Below are 12,712 nucleotides of genomic sequence, written 5' to 3'. Positions count from 1 at the left end.
CGTAATACGAACTTTATGTTTTTTTTATCTTATATTGGTGTGAAACCAACAGTAAAATGTGTTCTTTCATGCACAGTAGTTTTGATTAAAATGATTTTATCTCAATTTTATCTATGGCTGTGTTTGATGGCATACGTTTACTGGAGTTTTATCCTTGTTGCCGATGCATGATAATAGTCATTAGCAGCTTGAACCGTTTTCTCAGCTTCAGTTATAACTAGGTTTAAATTTAACAGTATATTTCCCGGTTGTTTTTTTTTATCCATATTGATCTTTGATCTATAGCGAATAAAGTTATTACATTAAGATATCTCAGTTCTATTCTATATAACGTCATTTATAACAACAACGGTAATAGTGTACTGTAGTAAGATAATTAAAATACAAGCCAAACGGATGTTATCCAATTCGGTTATACTTAGGAAAAAAAAAAAAAAAAGTAATTTCTCATTCGACTGTTCATGGCTGTACATGTTCACGCAACGAGTATAACGTTAAAACCACGCTTTCATCATTCTCTTTTGCTGTGTTTGAACTTATGTAACTAGAAGATGGGATAAAGTTAGGCTGCTGTAATTTGGTCTCTCATAAAATCGGATTATCGTAAAAAGAATTATTGTAACTTGAACACTACAGCTACCTGTACACTGTATAAACCTTAATATATCTTTACATACTCTAGACACCCAAAGGATTAAAGCTAGGCTTTTTCTTTTTTTTTTTTTTTTTTTCCAAACTTTAACCAAAAAGTAATTTTATTTAAATACTAAACTAACTATAATGTACTGTAAAGTAATTAAATTATATTACATATAATTAATTATTTAAAATAAAATATTATATATATATTATATATAGATATATATAAAGATATTATTTATGGAGTTTATCAACATTCTAACTTTCGTGATTCGAGTTATTATTTTTTTTTTTTTTTTTGTTTTTTTTTTTTTTTTTTTTTTTTTTTTTTTTTTTTTTTTTAGTTTAATATTATACATAATATTATATATATATATAGATATATAATATAATATAATATATATTATATATATATATATTATAAAGATATATTTATGGATTTATCACATTCCTAACTTTCGTGATTGCAGGTTATACTATATAATTATATTATTATATTATATATATAATATATATATTATATATAGTTATATAATATATATACAATATTTTATATATCATATATATAATTATAATATATATTATATTATATATATATATGTTTTAAAAAAAACCTTTTTAATTTATATATGAATATAGGAAGGTAAAAATGTTCTGTTTAACCCAAAAATTCCAAAATATCCATCTTAACAAGGAGCCCATAAAAACACCATTATTTTGGCGTTTCTTTTTATGGCTCCTTGTATTAATATATTATATTATATATAGATATTATATATATAATATATTATATATATATTTATTTTATATATATAATAAAGATATATGCCACAAAGGAGGATCTGCAAGACCTTTCGACATTAAACGTCCTTTACTGAGCAGAAACTGACATAAATGAGGCAAAAGACAATACAAGAAGATTCATATAACTGACAGATAGGGATTATAAAGAGATTGTACCTAGAATCCGACACACCTGTAAAGATGAGAAACCTTCCCAAACAAGCATAAACAATGATTGCAATTAAAGATTTAAAACAATCATCTCAGATACAAGGACAAGACAATTAAAGGATTATAGGTGACAGCTATTCAGAACTTGGTAAACAAAACCATATTCACAATACATGTCAGGCATACATTACAACAAAGATAACTCTAAGGCAACTGAGAAAGCAACAACATAATATATAAAATTCCATGTATGGATTGTCCCTCATTTTATCTAGGACAGTCTAGCAAAGGCCTAGAAGTAAGGCTAAGCCAGCATAAATATTCTGTAAAAACTGGGCAAACATCTAATGCAATATTCATTCATTTAAGTGAAAACAACCACCGAATAAATTGGGTTGGTAGTTCAGTAATTGCAAGGTCAAGAGATGTTTTATCACAAAATCTTTTAGAATCTGCTTTAATACAACTTACTTTTCATTGTAATTTCAATGTTAGTCGTGGCCTTTTTCATTTAGACCCTTGTATTTGTAACATGTTTAAGAATGACCTCAAAGATATAATTACTGACTTAAATAAAAATCAGTTGCCTTAGAGTTATCTTTGTTGTAATGTATGTCTGCCATGTATTGTGAATATGGTTTTGTTTACCAAGTTCTGAATAGCTGTCACCTATAATCCTTTAATTGTCTTGTCCTTGTATCTGAGATGATTGTTTTAAACCTTTAATTGCAATCATTGTTTATGCTTGTTTGGAAAGGTTTCTCATCTTTACAGGTGTGTCGGATTCTAGGTACAATCTCTTTATAATCCCTATCTGTCAGTTATATGAATCTTCTTGTATTGTCTTTTGCCTCATTTATGTCAGTTTCTGCTCAGTAAAGGACGTTTAACGTCGAAAGGTCTCGCAGATCCTCCTTCGTTTATTTTTCCTTCGTGGCATATATCTTTATTTATGGATTTATCACGTTCTTAACTTTCGTGATTCAGTTATAAATACACACACACATATATATATATATATATATATATATATATATATATATATATATATATATATATATATATATATATACTATCTGCAGTATGATCCTCAAACAGCAATTCAGGAATGCCGAAGACACATAGATGTTTTAAAAGATTTATTCACAGAGAAACGTTTCGCACATGACTATGTGCATCATCAGTCTGAAAAATGACAAAATAATAACATTAAAAATACTAAAAATACACAGGATTCTTAAAATGACAATTAAAAACATTAAAAGACTAAAAGTAAGAAGCAAAGTGAAAACAACTGCTGTTACACCAACCTTCAGGTACAGAGAAGAAGACAGAATGACCCAAAAAGAGAGAACACAACCTCCAAAGACGACTATGCCAGATATAGTTGAGCAGAGGAGCAGCCACCGTTTAACGGTGGAACGAGTCTTTTAATATATAATGACTCTAAAGTCGTCAGATAATCTGCATCCTTAGAATACGCTAATATGGAAAAGTGCTGCTTCTTAACCTCAATTTTGCAATTGATAGCATGATTTTTTATATTTGAATGTTCTGGTCTGCTCAATCTTTGTCCCGTTCTAAAACTCAACCCTAAGTGACTGTAGTAACGCATCTGCAACAACCTCTTCGTCGATCCAATATAAGTACCAGGACATCCTGGGCATGTAAACTTATAGACCACATTGGATCTCATGAAGGGCTGCAGATGGTCCTTGAAGCCAAACAAGGAGCCAATTTTACTGGGATTATTTGATATTAATTTCAAATTAATACACGGTATTTCGGTTTCAATAATTCGTTTCAGTTTATGCGAAAATTTGGAGTTAAAAATATAAGGGATTGAAGCATACAAGTTTTTTCGGAACATTAAAAACTGGTGTGGCAGGATGAAAATAATCAGTTAAAAGTTTGTTGATGATTCTAAAAACTAGATCCTTGGGAAATGAATTTTGTTGAAAAAAAGTAGTTAAAAATTCAATCTCCTTATGAAATATGGCCCAACTGGAAGAGTATCTAAGAGCCCTATACACTAAAGTATAGATGGTATTCAATTTAAAACTGGTTTGGCAAGCACTGTAGAAATTATTTGCAAGACCTGTATAAGTTTTCTTTCTGTAAACGGCAGTAGTAAAAACAGAACTAACTCTCGTGATTAAAACATCTAAAAACGGTAAACAATTATCTTTTTCCAATTCCATAGTAAAATTAATGTTAGGGTGTTGCTAATTAATAAAATCTAAAAACTGGGTGGCCTGCCACTGGTACTTAAAAAGAACAAAGGTATCGTCTACATACCTTCTGTAAAACAATGGTTTAAAAGACGACGGACAACAATCTAAAAAATTTTGTTCTAAAAAAAAAAAAGACAAAAAAATTTGCAAATAAAGGTCCTAATGGAGAACCCATAGCAACACCATCTACCTGAGAATACAATTTTTGATTAAAAATAAACATAGAATCTTGCACAGCAAGTTCTATAAGTTGTTTAAAAAGAGACCTAGTAAAACCATGACTATGCCAGATTTTATTTCCATTTGGAGGTGCTGTTTCAAAGACTTGTTAATTTGGATATGCAAAAAAACTTAGGTAATTTACAACAAAAAATGGCTGCTCTTATACATAAGACTTATGCACAATTAAAGGTTACTTGGACTACGTTTTTTAAAAAAGATGATTTGAAACTTTTGCTTTCACTTAAGAAACGTGAGGACCTAGTGATCTGCAAGCCAGACAAGGGCAAAGGAGTTGTATTATTGAATAGGAATGATTATGTCAATAAGATTGAAGACATACTGTCGGACACTTCTAAGTTTGTAGCTCACGGTGATCCTAACTTTTTAGACATTTATAAACGAGAGGATCGTATTCACCCTCTTACGCCGACTGGACGTATTTTACGTCGACATTTTTTGTCTCCCGTGTGCCGACTGGACGTATTTTACGTCGACTTACAAAAGTTTTTTTTAAAATTCGCGGAAAAATACTTTTAGGCCTACCAGCCTAAAACTTTTGAATCACGCGCCTTGGGGGATGCTGGGAGTTCACGGATCAAGGTGTTGTTTTGTTTACAATCGTTACGCAGGCGCACAAGCGCGAATTTCTTTCTTGCCGCACTAAAAAGTATCTGTGATACATCTCGGAAATTATTTAGTCACTTTGACATAATTTTTGTACCATTGTAAATTAGCCGTTACATTAAGTATTATATATGAAAATGTGCGCATTTTTATGTAGAATACAACAATAAAAAACTCATGATTCTAGCTTTTATCAGTTTTGAGATATTTTCATATAAACAACGATAATTGCCAAAATTTCAACCTTCAGTCAACTTTGACTCTACCGAAATGGTCGAAAAACGCAATTGTAAGCTAAAACGCTTATATTCTAGTAATATTCAATCATTTACCTTAATTTTGCAACTAATTGGAAGTCTCTAGCACAATATTTCGATTTATGGTGAATTTATGAAAAAACTTTTTCCTTACGTCCGCGCGGTAACTCTTCCGAAAAAAATCATACATGCGATTCTGGTAATGTTTGCACCTTTTAAAATTAGCTGTTATATAAAGTTTCATATATGGAAATGTGCGCAATTTCATGCACAATACAACCAAAAACAACCCATGGTTGTAGCTTTTATCAGTTTTGAGATATTTTCATATAAATAACGATAATTGCCAAAATTTCAACCTTCGGTCAACTTTGACTCTACCGAAATGGTCGAAAAACGCAATTGTAAGCTAAAACGCTTATATTCTAGTAATATTCAATCATTTAACTTCATTTTGCAACAAATTGGAAGTCTCTAGCACAATATTTCGATTTATGGTGAATTTATGAAAAAAATAACATTTTCTTTACGTCCGCGCCAGGCCGCGGCGGAACTCTTCCGAAAAAAATCATACGTGCGATTGTGGTAATGTTTGCACCATTTTAAATTAGCCGTTACATAAAGTTTTATATATGAAAATGTGCGCAATTTCATGTAGAATACAACAAAAAAAAATTGAAGGTTGTAGCTTTTCTCATTTTTGAAATATTTGCATATAAATCACGATAAATAGAAAAAAAACTACGTTCGGTCAACTTTGACTACCGAAATGGTCGAAAAGAAAAAACGCAATTGTAAGCTAAAACTCCTTACAGTCTAGTATATTCAGTCATTTATCTTCATCTTGAAACAAATTCGAAGTCTCTAGCAAAATATTTAGATTTATGGTGAATTTAAAAAAAAAATCTTTCCTTCCCTCCGCTCGCAGATTCTCCGCCACAAATCATCGAAATACGTACGTCCCATTCTCGGAATATTTGCTCCGTTTCATATTAGGCATTTCATAGAGCTTTATATATGAAAATGTGCGCAATTTCATGTAGAATAAAAAGAAAATATTTGAAGGTTGTAACTTTTCTTATTTCCGAAATAATTGCATATAAAAAATATAATATAAAAAAATTCGACATTCGGTCAACTTTAACTCATCAGATATGGTCGAAAACTGCAATTGTAAGCTACTACTCTTACAGTATAGTAATATTCAATCATTTGTCTTCATTTTGAAAGAAATTGGAAGTCTCTAGGACAATATTTAGATTTATGGTGAATTTTTGAAAAAAATATTTGTTTACATCCGCGCGTTACGAATTCATGCATTATTTTGTGATAATATTTTCTCTGTGTTGCTTTTATAGTTTTACAATGTGTTATATACCAAAATGATCGCAATTTAGTGTACATTACAACGAAAAAAAAGTAACTTGTTACCTTTAACCGTTTTGCACACAGCGCGATTTGAATACAATTATATATGAAATTTCGTTTTTGCGCTATCATATATCGCATTTAATTTTATTTATATGATAATGATAATTTTTTTTCATTTCTGATGGTTGCATACTAAACTTCAGGCAATGACAAAAAAAGGAGCCAAAAATGAACTCTTAATCTTGAAAACTAAGCGCGCTGTGATTTTTTGAAAAAAATATTTTTTCCGCTTCTGAGCTCACTCCGAAACCCCTCCGGCACACGGGAGACAATTTTTTATTTACCGCTCCGGCGTAAGAGGGTTAACAGGTTTTTAAGGAAATTAAAAACTGACAACATTATTGATGATAAAACTTACCAAAAGCTGTATGTAACCGGTTCTTCTTTCAGTATTTTGTATGGGCTACCAAAAATTCATAAAGATGGAATTCCTATAAGACCTATTATGGCAGCGTATAATAGCCCTTCTTTTTCTATTTCGAAATATTTGGTTTCTCTCCTTAACGAGTATACCTCAAGTAATTTTATTTTTAAAAATGGTTATGAATTTCAAAACCAAATCATTAGTCAGGATGGTGACCTGTATATGTCGAGTTTTGATGTTGAGTCTTTATTTACGAATGTTCCCTTAAACGAGACTATAGAGATTATTTTAAACAAGGTTTTCCCAGATGGCAATTTTACTTTTCATGGTTTTACTATGTCTCTTTTTAAACAACTTCTAGAACTTGCTGTGCAAGATTCTATGTTTATTTTTAATCAAAAATTGTATTCTCAGGTAGATGGTGTTGCTATGGGTTCTCCATTAGGACCCTTATTTGCACATTTTTTTATGTCTTTTTTTAGAACAAAATTTTTTAGATTGTTGTCCGTCATCTTTTAAACCATTGTTTTACAGAAGGTATGTAGACGATACCTTTGTTCTTTTTAAGTACCAGTGGCAGGCCACCCAGTTTTTAGATTTTATTAATCAGCAACACCCTAACATTAATTTTACTATGGAATTGGAAAAATATAATTGTTTACCGTTTTTAGATGTTTTAATCACGAGAGTTAGTTCTGTTTTTACTACTGCCGTTTACAGAAAGAAAACTTATACAGGTCTTGCAAATAATTTCTACAGTGTTTGCCAAATCAGTTTTAAATTGAATACCATCTATACTTTAGTGTATAGGGCTCTTAGATACTCTTCCAGTTGGGCCATATTTCATAAGGAGATTGAATTTTTAACTACTTTTTTTCAACAAAATTCATTTCCCAAGGATCTAGTTTTTAGAATCATCAACAAACTTTTAACTGATTATTTTCATCCTGCCACACCGGGTTTTTAATGTTCCGAAAAAACATATGTATGCTTCAATCCCTTATATTTTTAACTCCAAATTTTTGCATAAACTGAAACGAATTATTGAAACCGAAATACTGTGTATTAATTTGAAATTAATATCAAATAATCCCAGTAACATTGGCTCCTTGTTTGGCTTCAAGGACCATCTGCAGCCCTTCATGAGATCCAATGTGGTCTATAAGTTTACATGCCCAGGATGTCCTGGTACTTATATTGGATCGACGAAGAGGTTGTTGCAGATGCGTTACTACAGTCACTTAGGGTTGAGTTTTAGAACGGGACAAAGATTGAGCAGACCAAAACATTCAAATATAAAAAATCATGCTATCAATTGTAAAATTGAGGTTAAGAAGCAGCACTTTTCCATATTAGCGTATTCTAAGGATGCAGATTATCTGACGACTTTAGAGTCATTATATATTAAAAGACTCGTTCCACCGTTAAACGGTGGCTGCTCCTCTGCTCAACTATATCTGGCATAGTCGTCTTTGGAGGTTGTTGTTCCCTCTTTGGTCATTCTATCTTCTTCCTCTGTACCTGAAGGTTGGTGTAACAGCAGTTGTTTTTACTTTGCTTCTTACTTTTAGTCTTTTAATGTTTTTAATTGTCATTTTAAGAATCCTGTGTATTTTTAGTATTTTTAATGTTATTATTTTGTCATTTTTCAGACTGATGATGCACATAGTCATGTGCGAAACGTTTCTCTGTGAATAAATCTTTTAAAACATCCATGTGTCTTCGGCATTCCTGAATTGCTATATATATATATATATTATTTTATATATATATATATATATATATATATATATATATATATAATATATATATATATATATATATGATATATATATATATATATATATACAGGTAGTGACCGACTTACGACCGCAATTGGTTCTGCAAAACAAGTCGTAACTCAATTTGGACGCATGTCGAGTCTGCTAAATTACCGTAGAGTTTATCGTACATATACATATTGTGTAATGATATTGACATCATCTGAAAGTCATATTTTATCAACATTTTCTTAGATTATTACTTATATTATCATATTTAAGTCATAATTCATTATTATTTAACATTCATTATCATTAAAACCATTGTATTACCATTCTTAGTGCATATTCTTACTGTCATATATGTATTACGATAGTACTTTATGATACCCTTTCACAAGTTCATATACGTATGTAAAAATTCAACCCCTTCTTTAGCTAGTATATTTTGCTGTCTTTTTCTTTAGAATGTGTATTATATTTCCTAGTTATGATTTCTTTACATTTTTGTAGCATGTGTAACATCTCACACATATGTATAAAAATATAAAAATAATCATAACTAGGAAATACAAAGAAGTCTAAAGAAAACAAAGATAGCAAAATAAATTAACTAAAGAAAAGGTTGAACCTACAAATGTAGCAATATGAAACAGTGTGATGTGTGGAGAACGGGTACGTCTGACGACTTTGACAAACGTTAACAGTAAGGCGTAGTAATGACGTGTACATTACTACGCCTTACTGTTAATGTTTGTCAAAGTCGTCAGACGAACCCATTCTCCACACATCACACTGTTTCATATTGCTACGTTTGTAGGTTCAACCTTTTCTTTAGTTTCATTGTACGTATTTCCTAGTTATGATTATTTTTATACCATTTATATCGTCTCTCTACACGACATTACTACTCCTTTGTTACATTCGGCAACGTTGTCCAAACTGTTTTCTCTCGCATCATACTGTTTATAATGCTTCGGTTGTAGTTCTATAAAAAATTCTCCCTTTTTTCTTTTTTTTTTTTTTAGTTAATTTACTTATTGATTTCCTAGTTATTATTTCTTGGAATTTTTTTATACCATTGTAACGTCTCTCTACTACTGTACATTGCCAAATTTGTCCAAACAGTTTTGTCCTCGGCATCATAGTTTTCATAATTGCTTCGGTTGTCAGTTCATATAAAAAATTCATTCCTTTTTTTTTTTAGTTAATTTCTTATTGTATTTCTAGTTAGTTGAAATACCATTTGAACGTCTCTACGTACTGCATTCGGCAAACGTTTGTCCAAACTGTTTCTCCTCGCATCATACTGTTTCATAATGCTTCGGTTGTCACGTTCATATAAAAATTCATCCTTTTTTTTTTTTTTAGTTAATTTACTTATTGTATTTCCTAGTTGTGATTTCTTGGAATTTTTTATACCATTTGTAAACGTCTCTCTACGTACTGTTACATTCGCCAAAACGTTTGTCCAAACTGTTTCTCCACGCATCATACTGTTTCATAATGAAAATTCAGGCAAATTAGGTGTTGCCCTCCCAAATGAACTTCACCTCGTACGCCTATGATTACGTGGAAAAAATTCTATCGAATCGAGGCTTTCACTGGAGAGAGAGAGAGAGAGAGAGAGAGAGAGAGAGAGAGAGAGAGAGAGAGAGAGAGAGAGAGAGAGAGAGAGAAACTTCGTTTGTCATGCTCATATAAAAATTCATCCTTTTTTTAGTTATGATTTCTTGGAATTTTTATACCATTTGTAACGTCTGTAACGTCTCTCTACGTACACGAAATTGCGTCTTATGTATTGTTACGTTTGTTAAGTTCATAGCAAACCCGTTTCTCTATCCATCATACTGTTTCCTGTTGTTACTTTTGTCAGGTTTAATTTAAACACTGGATGCTACAGTACAATTTGTTTAATGTTGAAAAATACAAAATACAGGTGCAAAAAATAGAAAACATTCAAAAATACAATTGAAAACTAGTATGTAGTACAGGAAAATATAATAAAATTAAAGACTTCTGGCATCGCTGGTGCTTGACTGGAGGTCGTTGACTTCATCAGCTGAAGCGACGGTCGGGTGACGGGAGGAGTTGTTCGTTTCACAAACATGGTGAGTTTCGTCTGGATTGTTTGTTTCTTTTTCTCCTCGTAAATTTCACGATACGGACGAAACAAATCGTGTGCCATCCGTTCAATCTTTGAAAACCTTTCATAATTTGGGTCCATTTCTTCGAAATGTGCAAGGAGTTTATTTAGTTGAGCTAATCCTTCTGATAATCCCTTGGCGGTAAATTTCCTTTCTGGCAACTCTTCATCCTCCGCTTCTCTTTTTTCTTCCTCCGCCACTCGTTCTTCTTCCAATTCAATCAGCTCTTCATTTGTAAGTTCTTCGGAAGCGTGGTCTAGCAAATCCTCAATATCTTCTATTTTCACAATCCAAGGAAAGCTCTTTTGACAGTTTCACTATTTTTCCCCGTATCACATCAAGTTCTTGTTCACTGTCAAATCCATCAAAATCATTCACATAACGTTTAACGCACTTCTTCCATATGCCATTCATACACTTCGCCATCACAGTCTCCCAGGCAGAAGACACATTCTTGATAGCATGCAGAATATTGTAGCGTTTCCAAAATTCTCGTAGGGATAGTTCTGGGTCGGCATCTAGAGCAGCTATGGCTTGCCCAAAGGTGATTCTTAAATAGTTTGCCTTAAATGCTGCAATCGAACCTTGGTCCATAGGTTGAAGAATTGGAGTGGTGTTTGGTGGCAAAAAAACCACTTTCACATCAGGATTCAGATCAGCTAAGTGAGGTGGATGTCCAGGCGCATTATCGAGCAGCAGTAAAATATTGAAAGGAATTCCTTTCTCTAGGCAGTATTCACGTACTTGAGGAATGAAACAGTTGACAAACCAGTCTTCAAAAAGTGTCTGCGTCATCCATGCCTTACGGTTAGAGCGAAAGTAGACAGGCAAAGTGTACTTGCTTACATTCTTGAACGCTCGTGGGTTTTCTGAATGATAAATTAAAAAGGGTTTCAGCTTGAACCCCGCGACATTCCCACCAAGCAGTAGAGTCAGCCTATCCTTAAAAGCTTTAAATCCTGGCATGCTACTGGCTTCCTTATGGATGTAAGTGCGTTCTGGCATTCGTTTCCAGAACAAACCTGTTTCATCAACATTAAATATTTGTTCTGGAAGATATTCCTCATCCGTAATCATTTCATCGTAATCATTTCACGAGACCTGTCGACTAACTTGCCTAGCTCCTTCCTCATCCGCACTCGCTGCTTCTCCAGACACTCGAACACTATGCAGCTGGAATCGTTTTTTGAACCTCTTGAACCAGCCAACGCTTGCCAAAAATTCTTGCTTATACTCTACTCCAGCACGTTCCTTCAAAGTCTGAAACAGACTTCTAGCCTTCATCTGCACAGTAAAAAGGCTTAACGGTGTCCTTTTTTGGATTTGATCTTCCATCCAAACATGCAATAATTTTTCCATTTCATGGATGGGGCCAGTGCGTTGTTTCGTAATCACTGTCGATCGCATGGGTGCAGAACCTTTCACAGCATCACGAATCCTTTCCTTATCCTTAAGAATCGTGGACACAGTAGAATGAGATAACTTCATATCACGTGCGATCACATTCACTTTCTTCCCTTCTTCGAACTGCTTAATCACTGTCATTTTTGTGTCCAAGTCAATGGCCTTCCTTTCCTTCTTGGCATGTTGAGGAGTAGATAAACACAGTTTCCTCTTGGCAGACATTTCAAAAATGATCAAAATTAACACAAAGTTATTGAAAATGAACACAGCAGAGCGAGAGATGCGTTCAGTACGGAGCTACAGGCAACACTGAGTGAGCGCGGGACCCGAGAGATGCACGGATGCCGCAGGAAAAAGTATCGTACGTTCGTATGCACGTTCTGCCGAAAAGGGTGAAAATAATAGTCGTAAAGTCGATCAGACGTAAGTTGCATAGGTCGTAAGTCGGTCATTACCTGTATATATATATATATATATATATATATATATATATATATATATATGTGTGTGTGTGTGTGTGTGCGTGTGTGTGTGTGTGTGTGTGTGTTGTGTGTGTGTATGTGTGTGTGTGTGTGTGTGTGCGTGCATGTTTGGTTGCTACCTCAATCAAGTGAACTGAAAATTTTGCTACTTTGTTGCTATAGATGTTAGTTTATATATACATAAATACAAAACA

General features: G+C 32.7%; 1 protein-coding gene across 1 annotated transcript; it reads right to left on the bottom strand.

Annotated features, from left to right (window-relative positions):
* Positions 1–10,899: 10,899 nt before the first annotated feature.
* Positions 10,900–11,709, bottom strand: LOC135199056 (tigger transposable element-derived protein 1-like). The gene has a single exon (XM_064226971.1). The coding sequence runs from the start codon at positions 11,707–11,709 to the stop codon at positions 10,900–10,902; it is 810 nt and encodes a 269-aa protein (XP_064083041.1).
* Between the last annotated feature and the right edge of the window lie 1,003 nt (positions 11,710–12,712).

The sequence above is a fragment of the Macrobrachium nipponense genome, chromosome 25 (genome assembly GCF_015104395.2).
Source record: "Macrobrachium nipponense isolate FS-2020 chromosome 25, ASM1510439v2, whole genome shotgun sequence".
Taxonomy (NCBI): domain Eukaryota; kingdom Metazoa; phylum Arthropoda; class Malacostraca; order Decapoda; family Palaemonidae; genus Macrobrachium; species Macrobrachium nipponense.
The sequence above is the reverse complement of the archived record's forward strand: the minus strand, read 5'-3'. Positions and strand labels throughout refer to the sequence as shown.

What these genes read in the sequence shown, in the direction of transcription:
- LOC135199056 (XM_064226971.1), bottom strand. Translation starts at nt 11,709, where the DNA reads ATGATTACGGATGAGGAATATCTTCCAGAACAAATATTTAATGTTGAT.